Source organism: Boleophthalmus pectinirostris, unplaced genomic scaffold (assembly GCF_026225935.1).
Source record: "Boleophthalmus pectinirostris isolate CB_2022bp ecotype Guang Dong unplaced genomic scaffold, ASM2622593v1 HiC_scaffold_21, whole genome shotgun sequence".
Lineage (NCBI taxonomy): Eukaryota > Metazoa > Chordata > Actinopteri > Gobiiformes > Gobiidae > Boleophthalmus > Boleophthalmus pectinirostris.
The window spans coordinates 37,415,763-37,430,762 of NW_026571175.1; the positions used below are offsets into that span (position 1 = coordinate 37,415,763).

Below are 15,000 nucleotides of genomic sequence, written 5' to 3' on the forward strand. Positions count from 1 at the left end.
TAAACCAGGTCTAAACCAGGACTAAACCAGGACTAAACCAGGTCTAAACTAGAACTAAAACAGGACAAAAGTAGAACTGAACCAGGACTAAAACAAGAATAAACCAGGACTAAAACAGGACTAAACCAGGTCTAAACCAGGACTAAACCAGGTCTAAAACAGGTCTAAACCAGGACTAAACCAGGTCTAAACCAGGACTAAACCAGGTCTAAACCAGGACTAAACCAGGACTAAACCAGGTCTAAACCAGGACTAAACCAGGTCTAAACCAGGTCTAAACCAGGACTAAACCAGGTCTAAAACAGGTCTAAACCAAGACTAAACTAGAACTACATCATAAAGTGGTAGTTTTCCAGCTCCTTTTCAGTAGAAATCGACAAATTCAGGACTGAAAAAATGATCCATGTGATTCTAGTGAAGGTGAGTGGAGTTCAAAAACACAGTGGAGCTCTTCCTGTATCCCCACACGATGACATCACAAGGTGGAACAGAGTCTAAATGTGCAGGTTTGTGTGTTAAACGTGAGTGAATGAAACAAAACGCAGCTCCAGGTCTGTGTGTGACGAGGAAACGACAGCCTTCACTTTTTATTTATTTTTATATTTTTATTTTTCTGTCCACCAACTTCCCGACAGTTTCCGTGTGAGTGTTGAAGCTCCAGACTTCTGTCGTTCAGTGTAAAATCCTCACTCTGTCTGTTCATCTGGAGCCGTTGGCGGAGCCGCCGCATGTGACGGGATTTATCCCCTCGACCAATCAGAGCGCGGCACGAGACCCGAGGGCCAATCGGACGCGCCGGCGCTAAGCTGCAGGATAAGACCCGACTGACCTACTGAGGCGGGGGCAGAGGGCGAGGGGCGGTGAGGGGGGGCGGGGTCAGAGGGCGAGGGGGCGGAGTCACAGGAGCCGTCAGATTCACATTAATCCATATTTGTGATTCGAGTCGTTTCATAATCACAGTTTAAATCCTCCAGCTCCTGTCACAGTCCCGGGGGGTTTCAGTCGGACCAGAGGATCTAGACCAGGACTGGGCAATTATTTTATCCCTGGATACACAGAGAGGTGTTCAAAAATGTTGAAATATCGATATCGAATCATTTAATTGACATGATATGATGATACAGTATCGTGGGCTGCTGTATCGATATTTCACCAAGAGTTTTTTTAGGTTTATTTTCCTACATTATTTTGTGTAAGAGCTGCAGATGTGTCCACATTTTCACAGTTTTTATGAATAAAATGGGAGTTTTTCTGATTCATGAGCAGGTTTCACTTGGTGTGAACCGTGTGACCTGCAGCAGTTTTGACTTAATCCCCCAACACATCACACGGAGAGAATTTTATGCAAAACATTTGCCCTAATTTAATCTAAGAAACACTTTTTTTTCCTGAAATTTAAACCTAAAAAAGGCCAAATTGGGAAAATGAGAGTAAATGTTTCCACACAAATGTGAAATCAAATGATCTTAAGTGTTTGAGTGAAATGAGAAGTTTAAAAATGGTCACATTTTTCTACAGCACTTTTCCACCTTCAAGGCTCAAAGCTTTTTACAACAAGGAACCACACACACATTCACACACACATTCACACACCAGTGCACACAGACACTGTGGGCAAGGTGGGTTAAGTGTCTTGCCCATGGACACAACGACAGCATTCATCTGTGGGAGCTGGAATCACACCAGCTCCTGTGGGTCAGTGGATCTGACGCTCAAGTTTATGTCGAGACCAGGATTCGAACCGCCAACCTTTAGATCAGTGGGCGAATGCTCCACCAACTGAACTACTGCAAACACACAGGATGTTTAACACTGAGTGTTTCACTCCTCAGAGTTATTACAACATTTTATATGATTTGATATTAAATTATATTATTTTATCGTCACATCCAAACTGTGGTGAAAAGTGATCATGATCCTCACCCGTGTGTCTCTGGTGTGTCTCTCACGTGTCTCACGTGTGTCATGTGTGTGTCTCTCATGTGTCTCATGTGTCTCATGTGTCTCATGTGTCTCATGTGTCTCTGGTGTGTCTCTGTGTCTCATGTGTCTCATGTGTCTCATGTGTCTCATGTGTCTCATGTGTCTCATGTGTGTCTCATGTGTCTCATGTGTCTCATGTGTCTCATGTGTCTCATGTGTCTCATGTGTCTCTGTCTCTCATGTGTCTCTGTGTCTCTGTGTCTCTCTCTGTGTGTCTCATGTGTCTCATGTGTCTCATGTGTGTCTCATGTGTCTCTGTGTCTCTGTGTCTCATGTGTCTCATGTGTCTCATGTGTCTCATGTGTCGCTCTCCAAGTGTCTCACGAATGTCCCGCCCCCCGCTGAGACGACCAACGACGCGGCGGTGAACAGCGCCCTGATGCAGGCGGACGCCGTCAGGATGATCGGCATCAGGAAGAAGGCCGGAGAACCTCTGGTGAGACCAGCTCTGTGACCTCTGACCTCTGACCCTGACCTCTGACCTCTGACCTGACCTCTGACCTCTGACCTCTGCTGCTCGAGTTAGAGAAGAACTGGAGGAGACCAAAGACTCAGACACCAGAAGAGTCTGTTGAGTCTCTGTGAATCTGTGACTCTGACCTGAACTCAACTCAACCTCAGAATCACAAAAACAACAGTTTATACAAAAAAAGTATTTTCTGATGTTCTGCAGGAACTCGTTCAAAGTTCAGTTCACAAATTTCAAGATTCGTGCCGCGCTGACGCCGAAGACGCGCCGCAAAAACGCAGGAGGCTCTAGTCGCGCGTCCACATCGACTTTACATAGAAACTGGACGATTTGACGCTTTGGTGTGAACGAACCTTTAGATTTCATCTTCATGTGGAATGTTGACTCCTGATCCATGAGTTCACGAGAGTTTGGAGAACAGTTTTTCTCCAGTGTGGCTCTGTTCAGTCACACGAGGAGCAGCTGCAGGTTTCACCCCGACACGACGATTCTCCTAAAACATAAAGTCTCGTAAATGTTCATGATCCTTGTTGCTGCTGCTGCTGTTTTGTTTTGTCTTGTTTCTATAAAACCATGAATTTAACCAACTTGGGAACTTGTGATTCGATTTTTTGTGACGCCCCATGATTTTATTCAGACTTTTGACGATACGATATCATATACGATATATTTCGGTTCTGGTTCCATCCCAAATATATAATCAGTGATCGTTTTGTGAACCTGCTCCTTCACTGCTCTTGGATTTGATTTGATTTACTCAGAATAATAATAACGTGATAATAATAAATCATTCGTCTTCTATATAAATGTTTGAGTGACGCTTTAGGCGCCTCCACACGTGACCCTGAGGCTGATCAGGCTTTGACCCGGAGGTTTGAACAGAACTTTTCACCGTTCAGATTAAATTAAACCGATATTATAAAGGTTCTAATCTTTGATCTGAAGTCGATCGATCTGTGTAACAGCTGAAGTTGAAGTACAGGTGTGGTGGTTGTGTCCAGGGCGTGACGTTCCGCGTGGACAAAGACGAGCTGGTGATCGCGCGGATCCTTCACGGCGGGATGATCGACCGCCAGGGCCTGCTCCACGCCGGCGACATCATCAAAGAAGTCAACGGGAAAGACGTCGGAAACAACCCCACGGAGCTGCAGGAACTCCTGAAGGAATGTAGCGGCAGCATCACCCTGAAGATCCTGCCCAGCTACAGGGACGCACCTGCCGCGCCACAGGTACAGACAGGGACAGACAGGGACGCACCTGCCGCGCCTCAGGTACAGACAGGGACGCACCTGCCGCGCCACAGGTACAGACAGGGACGCACCTGCCGCGCCACAGGTACACACAGACAGACAGACAGGGACGCACCTGCCGCGCCACAGGTACAGACAGACAGGGACGCACCTGCCCCGCCTCAGGTACAGACAGGGACGCACCTGCCACGCCACAGGTACAGACAGGGACGCACCTGCCGCGCCTCAGGTACACAGACAGACAGGGACGCACCTGCCGCGCCTCAGGTACAGACAGGGACGCACCTGCCGCGCCACAGGTACAGACAGGGACGCACCTGCCGCGCCACAGGTACAGACAGGGACGCACCTGCCGCGCCTCAGGTACACAGACAGACAGGGACGCACCTGCCACGCCTCAGGTACCACAGACAGGGACGCACCTGCCACACCTCAGGTACACAGACACAGGGACGCACCTGCCGCGCCACAGGTACAGACAGGGACGCACCTGCCGCGCCACAGGTACAGACAGGGACGCACCTGCCCGCGCCACGCACCTCCAGGTACAGACAGGGACGCACCTGCCACACCTCAGGTACAGACAGGGACGCACCTGCCGCGCCTCAGGTACACAGACAGACAGGGACGCACCTGCCGTGCCTCAGGTACTCACAGACAGACAGGGACGCACCTGCCGCGCCTCAGGTACAGACAGGGACGCACCTGCCGCGCCTCAGGTACAGACAGGGATGCACCTGCCCCAGTTCAGGTACAGACAGGGACGCACCTGCTCCTCCTCAGGTACACAGACAGGGACGCACCTGCCCCTCCTCAGGTACAGACAGGGACGCACCTGCCCCGCCTCAGGTACAGACAGGGACGCACCTGTTATTATTATTTCTACATATTGTTCAAGAATTACTTCAATAAAAACTAAATCAAAATGAGGCAGTAAAAGTCAAATATTCAGATTTTAAACAGGAAGAGTCTAGTTTTTATTACAGTGAAAGTGAAATAAACTAAACTCAAACCGTGTGCGTTTGACCCGGGCTGTAAACGCAGCGGGCGGAGGTCAGGGCCCAGATGGAGATCAGGTTTCATGGTCCTCGTTCACTCGCTCATAAACACTGATGTCACTAACGCGCTGCTTCAGAACGTGTTACTGTCTGAATACTTTTGTCAGTCTCGAGTCGTCTAACGCAGAGCTGAAGTCAGACTGAAGTTACTTCTCTAACACACTGTACGTTACTATTTTTGTGTTTCAGGGCGACGTAGGTTATTTATTTATTAGTATTTTTTGGCGACGTGGGTTATGTGACCCTAAAGATCGTATAAATCGTCTCTGGTGACACGTTTTCTATGATGTTACGTCAGAGTCTGATGTAAACAACGGAGGGAGAGAGACACGACTTCTGCAGCTAGAAATACAAACACAGAGGCTGTGTTCACACTGCACCTGAAGTGACCCAAATCTGATTTTTTGTCTCTATGTTCCTGTATCTGATCTTTTAATGTGAGTCTGAACCACACAGATCTGATGTTTTCAAACATGACCCAGGACACTTGGATCTGTGCTCCTGAAACTGATCCATATCTGATCTTTAACATGTGACTTGAGTGTGAACAGTCAGGTCACATTCATCCACCTACACGTCATCAACAAGACACAAACGTCACTATTCTGCACTGAAGTAGGAGAAAACTGTTCATGATCCATGTGACTGAAGTGAAGCACATCTCCACTCACCACAAAACACCACCACCAAAAACCTGCTCCTTCTCCTTCTCAATCTCCTCCTTAAAACAAGTCAGTTGTTCATGTTGTGGCTCCGGTACGAGAGGAACTTTAAAATCTCCAGGTGCTCGATGCTGCGTCCATGTTTGTTCAACTTGTGTAAACACAGAGACGCTCGCTGCGGTTGACGTCGTCGTGTCTCCAGTGTCACATGTGGGACACTTTTGGACCGTTTAATGTTCACACTGGAGTCACATACAAGTCACATTTAACTGGAAATGTGAACGACCTCGAAAAAACATCAGATTTCACAAAAAAATCTGAATTGAGCGTTAAACCTGCAGACTGAATGTTGCCTTAGATTTGATTTCAGCTCAGGACAGAAACATAAAAGTCGGTTGTTCACTCTGTGCTGGAGACAAAGTGTCGTCTGCTTCAAGAAAACAACATCAAACCTGAAGAAACATCTAGAAACACAACACGGCCACGTGAACAGAGCAGCTCCAGCCCGGTGCCAAGAAACAAAGACTGACTTTATTTTATTATTATTTTTTTATAAAAACATGTAGCCTGTTTTCTTTCAGGAAATAGTTTTTAAATGTCAGTGTCATTTTTGATTTTCCAGTTAAAATCCTTGTCAGTAAAGTGAGTATTGGCATAACTAAAAAAGTAACTTGTAATCTAATTTAGTTACTTTTAAAAGCAAGTATTCAGTAACTTAACTCAGTTACTTTTTAAAGAAGTAATCAGTAGTCAGTAGTCAGATTACTATTTCAAAGTAACTATGGCAACACTGCTCATAAAACATTTCAGGAGATGGAAAAGTTCATTTCCTGTTGTCTGAGGACGTGAGGCACATTCCGGAACCTGCCGCCCTGTCCGGAGCAGGTGCCCCCCCTGCCCCTGCCCCTGTCCCTGTCCCTGTCCCTGCCTGCCCTGTCCCTGCCCCTGCCCCCTGCCCTGTCCCTGTCCCTGCCCCTGCCCTGCCTGCCCCTGCCCTGTCCCTGCCCTGCCCCTGCCCTCCCTGTCCCTGCCGCTGCCCCTGCCCCTGCCGCTCTCCTGGGGCCTGGACAGCTCCTCCCAGAATCCTTTGCGCTCGTGTGTAAGCCTATTAATAACCCTCCAGATGAGATGTAGGTCAGTCTCTCTCTGTGTGTGTGTGTGTGTGTGTCTGTCTGTGTGTGTGTGTGTGTGTGTGTGTGTGTGTGTGTGTGTGTGTGTAATCCCCGACTCACAAAACCACTGCACAACATCTGTTTAAACACACGACACACACCACCTGTGTGTGCGGCACGTGAAACACACAACAAATAAAACACACAACAAATAAAACACACAACAAATAAAACACACAATGACAAAACATCTGACTTTATTCTAAAGTTCTTTGTTTACATCTGGTGCCACTGGTTTGTGTGTATTTGTGTGTGTGTTTTTTTTACATTAATTTAAAATAATGATGTTAACTCATTATTTGTTGGTATTTTAGTTCTTTTTATATTTTCGTTCTCTTTTTACATGAGTTAACCTGTTTGTGTGTTTGTGTGTGTTTTGTATGTGTTAAACTGATCATGTGTGTGTGTGTTTTGTGTGTGTCGTAGGTGTATGTGCGTCCGTACTTTGACTATGATCCGGCCCATGACAGTCTGATCCCCTGCAGAGAGGCGGGCATGTCCTTCCACCGAGGAGACATCCTCCAGATCGTCAACAGAGAAGATCCCAACTGGTGGCAGGTGAAGTTCTCAAGAAACCAAACTGACCACTCTAGTGTCTGTAGTGTCTGTAGTGTCTGTAGTGTCTGCAGTGTCTGTAGTGTCAGTGTCTGTAGTGTCTGTAGTGTCTGCAGTGTCTGCAGTGTCTGTAGTGTCTGCAGTGTCTGTGTCTGCAGTGTCTGCAGTGTCTGCAGTGTCTGCAGTGTCTGTAGTGTCTGTAGTGTCTGCAGTGTCTGCAGTGTCTGCAGTGTCTGTAGTGTCTGTCTGTAGTGTCTGCTGTGTGTCTGCAGTGTCTGCAGTGTCTGCAGTGTCTGCAGTGTCTGCAGTGTCTGTAGTGTCTGCAGTGTCTGTAGTGTCTGCAGTGTCTGTCAGTGTCTGCAGTGTCTGCAGTGTCTGCAGTGTCTGTGTAGTGTCTGCAGTGTCTGCAGTGTCTGCAGTGTCTGTAGTGTCTGTAGTGTCTGTAGTGTCTGTAGTGTCTGTAGTGTCTGTAGTGTCTGTGTGTCTGTAGTGTCTGCAGTGTCTGCAGTGTCTGCAGTGTCTGCAGTGTCTGTAGTGTCAGTGTCTGTAGTGTCTGTAGTGTCTGCAGTGTCTGTAGTCTGTAGTGTCTGTAGTGTCTGTAGTGTCTGTAGTGTCTGTAGTGTCTGTAGTGTCTGTAGTGTCTGTAGACTGTAATGTTCACTACAGACACTACGGTCGTCACTAGAATCCACTAGGATTGTAGTGACGACTGTAGTGACTCTGAAATTCTCAGTGAAAGGGGCATAAACTTCTCTGAGTCAGACTTTGGTCCAGCTGGTGTCACACACCTGAAACAATAATGTCACATGTGAAAAGACAAAACAGTAAACAAACAAACAAACAAACAGCAGTTGATACAGCGAATGACGTCACTGTAAAATTAACATAATGATCCTAAAGTAACTCACATCTACAGTCTTGAGTCTAACCCCCAGTTCACACCAAAGCTGCAGTGTGTAAGAGCAGCAGCTCAGCTCACGAGCAGCAGACGCGCAGCTTTAACTTTCCATTTTCACTGGTCTGACAGTGTAAACTGACAGAGTCACACATGTCCAACGTCTGACGCTCGAGAGGTTGGAGTTTTAATTTTGCAGCATCAACGGAGCATCTCCAAGGTTTTCAGCGGGAGAGACAAGAAATAAACACGCGGTGTCAAAATAAACTTCCGATGCCCTTTCAAAATAACTTAACCAAAGTCAAGACAACGATGTCAACAATGCACACTGTGTCCACTGCGTCATGATGGAGAAATACAACGTCATTTACGATGTCAGACACCAGTTCTACAAGGACTAAGGACTAAACCAGGACTAAACCAGAAGTGAACCTAGACTCACTGTCAGAATGTGCTCCGAGGTCCGCCCGTGTAGACTGTCGAGTGACCGCGGGCCGAAGGACCACTGCAGATCTCCAGGCTCTGTCACCCGATTGCACTTTTCAGACGCCTGCTCCGCGGGGCTCAGGGTTCTGTTTCTCTCTCTCTCTGTCTCTCTTCCAACATTAGTCCTGGTTCAGTCCTGGTTCAGTCCTGGTTCAGTCCTGGTTCAGTCCTGGTTTAGTCCTGGTTCAGTCCTGGTTTAGTCCTGGTTCAGTCCTGGTTTAGTCCTAACCCTCCTGTAAAATTCCAGAACGTTAAAAACCACCCATTTCAGGAAGTATTTTCCCGTATCCGTCGGTGCTGGACTCTGTATCAAGATATGAACGTATCTGTTATATAATGGATGTTCATTAATTACAGGTGAATTTACCTTATTGAGGAAAAAAAAGCCTGAGGTGTTTTATGTGAGTGTTAATAGATTTAAACTTCATTTAACCACAAACACAACATGAAGTAGAAATTATAGCTTTATAGATATAAATATTGTAAACTTTATTTACAATAAAATCAGACATAACCATTTTAAATGTGTTCTGCAGTTCTACACTTAACACACATTCTAACTTATTACACCTTAAAATAACATTAAAAAAAAAATAAAAAAAACTACAAATGTTAATAACAAAAAGCAAGAACATAATGTGACGTGTGAAAACAGTGTGAGGATGTTCAGGCTGCAGCAGGAGGAGGGAGGAGCGTCTCTGACTCTGGTGTGAACTGAAACTTAAATTTACGTGTGTGTGCAGCTCCGCCTACGTTAAACACCACTGCAGCTCCTGGTGTGAAGTCAGGGTTAGTAATCTTGGCTGTGTGTGTGTGTGTGTGTGTGTGTGTGTGTGTGTGTGTGCGTGTGTGTGTGGTTCAGGCGTGTCACATGGTGGGCGGGGCCACTGGACTCATCCCCAGTCAGTTCCTGGAGGAGAAGAGAAAAGCCTTCGTCCCCCGAGACTTCGAAGGATCAGGTCAGTGCACCAGTCGAAACGTCTGAACAAACATCTGCACAAACATCTGCACAAACATCTGCACAAACATCTGAACAAACATCTGAAAACATCTGAACAAACATCTGCACAAACATCTGCACAAACATCTGCACAAACCAAACATCTGCACAAACATCTGCACAAACATCTGCACAAACATCTGCACAAACATCTGCACACAAACATCTGAACAAACATCTGCACAAACATCTGCAAACATCTGCAACAAACATCACAAACATCTGCACAAATCTGAACAAACAAACATCTGCACAAAACATCTGCACAAACATCTCACAAAATCTGAACACAAACATCTGAACAAACATCTGCACAAACATCTGCACAAACATCTGAACAAACATCTGAACAAACATCTGCACAAACATCTGCACAAACATCTGAACAAACATCTGCACAAACATCTGCACAAACATCTGCACAAACATCTGACCTGAGTCTGACCATGACAAACGAACGCACAACTGTCTGACAACACAACACGAGCTACACATGGAGAATAAAAGCTTTGGTTACTGTTAGAACTTAAAGGTGCAGTGTGAAACTCCATGTAGATGTTCTGTCTCTGTCTGTTCTTCTGCATTATTTAATTTTATGGTTGAATTTATCTTGAAAAATTTCACATTTTTATTTGATTTATGGCAGCAGCAGTTCTACTTTCTCTTCTGGTTCAAACTATTAAAATACTCATAATCATAATCACACAGTGGCATTATCAACTGGAAATGTCAAAAAATAATTTATAACTGATCATTTTCATTTTAAATATTATTTTATTTGTAAATCCGTCTCAATCTAGAAGCGTCTTCATATTCTGTCTCCATGTTTTGAACTGCTTTGCAAATCAAAATTTACAGTAGAAATAATTATTTGACTCGTCGATTACTAAAATAATCATTAGTTACGGCTCTAATTTTAATGCCACACTGTGAAACATTCAGGGTAAAGCAATAACATCTCCATGGAGACGAGCAGGCGCTGAACTCTCCACCGGAAAAGTTACACAAAAGTGCTGGATAGAAAAATACATACTGGTAATTAGTTGTGTAATTGTTATTATTATCTTATCATTTCTAATTAATTCTGTTTATTCTGGAATTATATTTTAAAAATTCACACACAAACCTAGTTCAAGTTTGAGACAGAGAAATGAGCTGATGTGGCCCTCTGCTGGTCACAGAGAGAACTGTCAGAAACATGTTCACAGGAAGAAGAGGCGTCTTTGTTTTGTCTTTTTTGTACTATAACAACTATAATGTTCAGAAAATGTACAGAAAAAAAAACATTCATATATTGAGAAATGTAAATTAAAAAAGGTTTTAACACACAGCAGATTTAGAGCGACCAGATTTTCCAAAATTCTAAACTGGGACACACTCAAGTTGGGGTGTTTGGTGTAAATAAAATTAAAAATAAAGTGAAAAGAGCGTGGAACTTTGTGCATTTTCATGTCAATCAGAATCTTCAGGTTTTTTTGTTTTTGCATGATGGTCATTCACAAACACCAATTTCTGTATTTTGACCAAAAAAAAAAAAAAATTGTGATAGTCCAGTTTTAGTTCTGGTTTAGACCTGATTAGTCCTGGTTTTAATCAAATAATTCAAAAATAGGGACATTTCTCATATAAATCTGCTGGGACAGGAGACACAGGCTCAAAACTGGGACTGTCCTGGTGAAACAGGGACGTCTGGTCACCAAAGCCAAGTGACCGTAGAAAAAGAAATAAAGATATAAAATTAAATAGTCCAGACAACAGGGAAACTCCAGGTCTGTTTTTGAGGAGGAAACATTAGAACACGACTTAAAGCTGATGTTTTGTGTCATATCAGAGCTGTAAATGACCTCGTGTCGTGTTTTTACAGGGATGTTGTGTGGGACTCTCGCTGGGAAAAAGAAGAAGAAAATGATGTATCTGACGGCAAAGAACGCAGGTCTGACACCAAGCACGCACTTCACACTTTTTGGGGGACTTAATTAATTTGTTGGAGACCTAATCTTAAAGTAAAAAATATAAAATGTGAAAAACAGAATTAGTTCATTATAAAAAGTTTGCAGAAGTCCAAAGTCCTCACTTTCCTTCTGCATTCAGAGGTCCTCATTATTCACCACAATGAGTTTATAAAAGCTTTTCACACACTTCACAGATCAGAGCGGAGTTTTGCAACGACGGTAAAGGGAACATTTAGCATGCTAACACACACTTCCTGAATAGAATGTTTTCATAATTAGATGCAGACAGTTCACAGCAGACTGACATAATCTGTACTCGGGCAAGACACATTTTACTCCAGTACATGAGGAAAAAGTATCTGGGGTTCGTGTACCATTTGTTTTTTTTTTTTCAATTAAGATCGGAAAACAATGAAATAGGAAAAGAGTTTGTTATTGAATTTTTCCATTTTAGGGTCAAAAAAAAAAAAAACAAAAAAAGATTTTGACCTCTGTTTCCAATATTTAATTTACATTTTATTTCAAATAACACCTATCAAAAAACTCATAATAAAAATAAATAAATAAATAATGACTATTGGTGACTATTTTAATTTTAATATTTTATTTTCTCTGGTTTATTTAAAGTTCTGCTGCTGAAGGTCTCACCTGAAAAATCGCTGCAGTTTTGTGGACACGTCGTCTTCTTTTATAGCGACGCATTTATTTTCACGTCTTAGAAAGTGTAGAAAAGGAAAAATGTAATAAACTGTTTTCCCATTTTATTGTTTTTCATTTTGATTAAAATTCAAAAGAACCGATGGTACACGAATTAAACAGTCTGTACTTGCCAAACCTGAACCTGAACTCAAAACTGAACTGAAATTTTGACTCAGATCTGAACTTTAAACATGTTGTTGATTAAATAAAAAGGATTTACAACACAGACCTGAGAGGTGAGAGGCAGGTCCCCATAAGGCACATCTGAGTCCCCAGTTTGACCTCTGGTGTCTGTGCAGAGTTCGACCGTCACGAGCTGCAGATCTACGAGGAGGTGGCCAAAGTCCCGCCCTTTCAGAGGAAGACGCTGGTCCTGATTGGTGCTCAGGGCGTGGGGAGGCGGAGCTTGAAGAACAGGCTGATGGTTCTTCACCCGACGCTGTTCGGCACCACCATCCCCTGTGAGTGTGAACGCCGGGACTCACCTGGACTCACCTGGACTCACCTGGACTCACCCGTGACGACCAAAACACACCGAGAACCACACCAAAAAAACAAGAACCACACCGAGAACCACACCAAAAAACCAAGAACCAACACAAATGTTTCACTGTGAAGAGCCAAGGTTTAAGAGTCTGTGGAGAGTTCTTTTATTTATGGGTGTTTAAGAAAAAAAAAGAAAAACGTGTTATTCCGGTGAGTAGTGTTACCTCTCCACAGATCTGACCTGTAACTTGGCAAGTCTATGAAGTTTAAATGTAAATGTTACATGTTGTGTGTTATATTGTGTTTGTGTGTGTTTTGTGTGTTCAGACACGTCCCATCGTCCCCGTGACGAGGAGACGTGTTATATTGTGTGTTTGTGTGTTGTTTGTGTGTGTGTGTGTGTTATATTGTGTGTGTGTGTGTTATATTGTGTGTGTGTGTGTTATATTGTGTGTTTTGTGTGTTTATATTGTGTGTTTGTGTGTTATATTGTGTGTTTGTGTGTGTTATATTGTGTTTGTGTGTGTGTTGTGTGTTATATTGTGTGTGTTTGTGTGTTTATATTGTGTGTGTGTGTTGTGTGTTATATTGTGTGTGTTTGTGTGTTATATTGTGTGTGTGTGTGTGTATATTGTGTGTGTGTGTGTGTGTATATTGTGTGTTTGTGTGTGTTATATTGTGTGTGTGTTTGTGTGTTATATTGTGTGTTTGTGTGTTATATTGTGTGTGTGTGTGTTATTTGTGTGTGTGTTGTGTGTATATTGTGTGTGTGTGTTGTGTGTGTTATATTGTGTGTGTGTTTGTGTGTGTATATTGTGTGTGTGTGTGTTATATTGTGTGTTTGTGTGTGTGTTATATTGTGTGTGTGTGTTATATTGTGTGTTTGTGTGTGTTATATAGTGTGTGTGTGTGTTATATGTGTTTGTGTGTTATATTGTGTGTGTGTTTATATGTGTGTGTGTGTGTGTGTATATTGTGTGTGTGTGTTATATTGTGTGTGTGTGTGTGTTATATATTGTGTGTGTGTGTGTTATATTGTGTGTGTGTGTTTGTGAGTTATATTGTGTGTGTGTTATATTGTGTGTGTGTGTTTGTGTGTTATATTGTGTGTTTGTGTGTTATATGTGTGTTTGTGTGTTATATTGTGTGTGTTTGTGTGTTATATTGTGTGTTTGTGTGTTATATTGTGTGTTTTGTGTGTTATATTGTGTGTTTGTGTGTTATATTGTGTGTTTGTGTGTTATATTGTGTGTGTGTGTGTGTGTTTATATTGTGTGTGTGTGTGTTATATTGTGTGTGTGTGTTATATTGTGTGTTGTAGTGTGTGTGTGTGTGTTATATTGTGTTTGTGTGTTATATTGTGTGTGTTGTGTGTGTGTATATAGTGTGTGTGTGTGTTATATTGTGTGTGTGTGTGTTTATATTGTGTGTTATATTGTGTGTGGTGTGTGTGTGTATATGTGTGTGTGTGTGTTATATATTGTGTGTGTGTGTGTGTTATATTGTGTGTGTGTGTTTATATTGTGTGGTGTGTATATAGTGTGTTGTGTGTTATATTGTGTGTGTTTGTGTGTTATATTGTGTGTTTGTGTGTTATATGTGTGTTTGTGTGTTATAATTGTGTGTGTTGTGTGTGTTATATTGTGTGTGTGTTGTGTGTTTATTTGTGTGTTTGTGTGTTATATTGTGTGTGTGTTATTTGTGTGTGTGTGTTATATTGTGTGTGTTATATGTGTGTGTGTTTGTGTGTTATATTGTGTGTGTGTGTGTTATATTGTGTGTGTGTGTGTGTGTGTGTGTGTGTGATATTGTGTGTGTGTGTGTGTGTGTGTGTTGTGTGTTGTGTGTATATTGTGTGTGTGTGTGTGTGTGTGTGTGTGTGTGTGTGTTATATTGTGTGTGTGTGTGTTGTTATATTGTGTGTTGTGTGTGTATTGTGTGTGTGTTGTGTGTGTGTTATATTTGTGTGTGTGTGTGTTATTGTGTGTGTGTGTTATATTGTGTGTGTGTGTGTTTATATTGTGTGTGTGTGTGTTATATTGTGTGTTATATTGTGTGTGTGTGTTTGTGTGTGTGTGTTATATTGTGTGTGTGTGTGTTTATATGTGTGTGTGTTTGTGTGTTATATTGTGTGTGTGTGTGTGTATATTGTGTGTTATATTGTGTGTGTGTGTGTGTATATTGTGTGTGTGTGTGTTATATTGTGTGTGTGTGTGTGTGTTATATTGTGTGTTATATATTTGTGTGTGTGTGTTGTGTGTTATATGTGTGTTTGTGTGTTATATTGTGTGTGTTTGTGTGTTATATTGTGTGTGTTATAGTGTGTTTGTGTG

General features: G+C 42.9%; 1 protein-coding gene across 1 annotated transcript in view; it reads left to right on the forward strand.

Annotated features, from left to right (window-relative positions):
- pals2b (protein associated with LIN7 2, MAGUK p55 family member b) overlaps positions 1-15,000 on the forward strand; it is a 57,838-nt gene that overhangs the window by 34,715 nt on the left and 8,123 nt on the right. Inside the window, exons 4-10 of the mRNA XM_055157270.1 lie at positions 318-347; positions 2,300-2,419; positions 3,454-3,681; positions 7,021-7,152; positions 9,393-9,489; positions 11,395-11,463; positions 12,481-12,642. Of these exons, the coding sequence (XP_055013245.1) occupies positions 318-347; positions 2,300-2,419; positions 3,454-3,681; positions 7,021-7,152; positions 9,393-9,489; positions 11,395-11,463; positions 12,481-12,642 (838 nt within the window). The remainder of the gene's footprint in view (positions 1-317; positions 348-2,299; positions 2,420-3,453; positions 3,682-7,020; positions 7,153-9,392; positions 9,490-11,394; positions 11,464-12,480; positions 12,643-15,000) is intronic.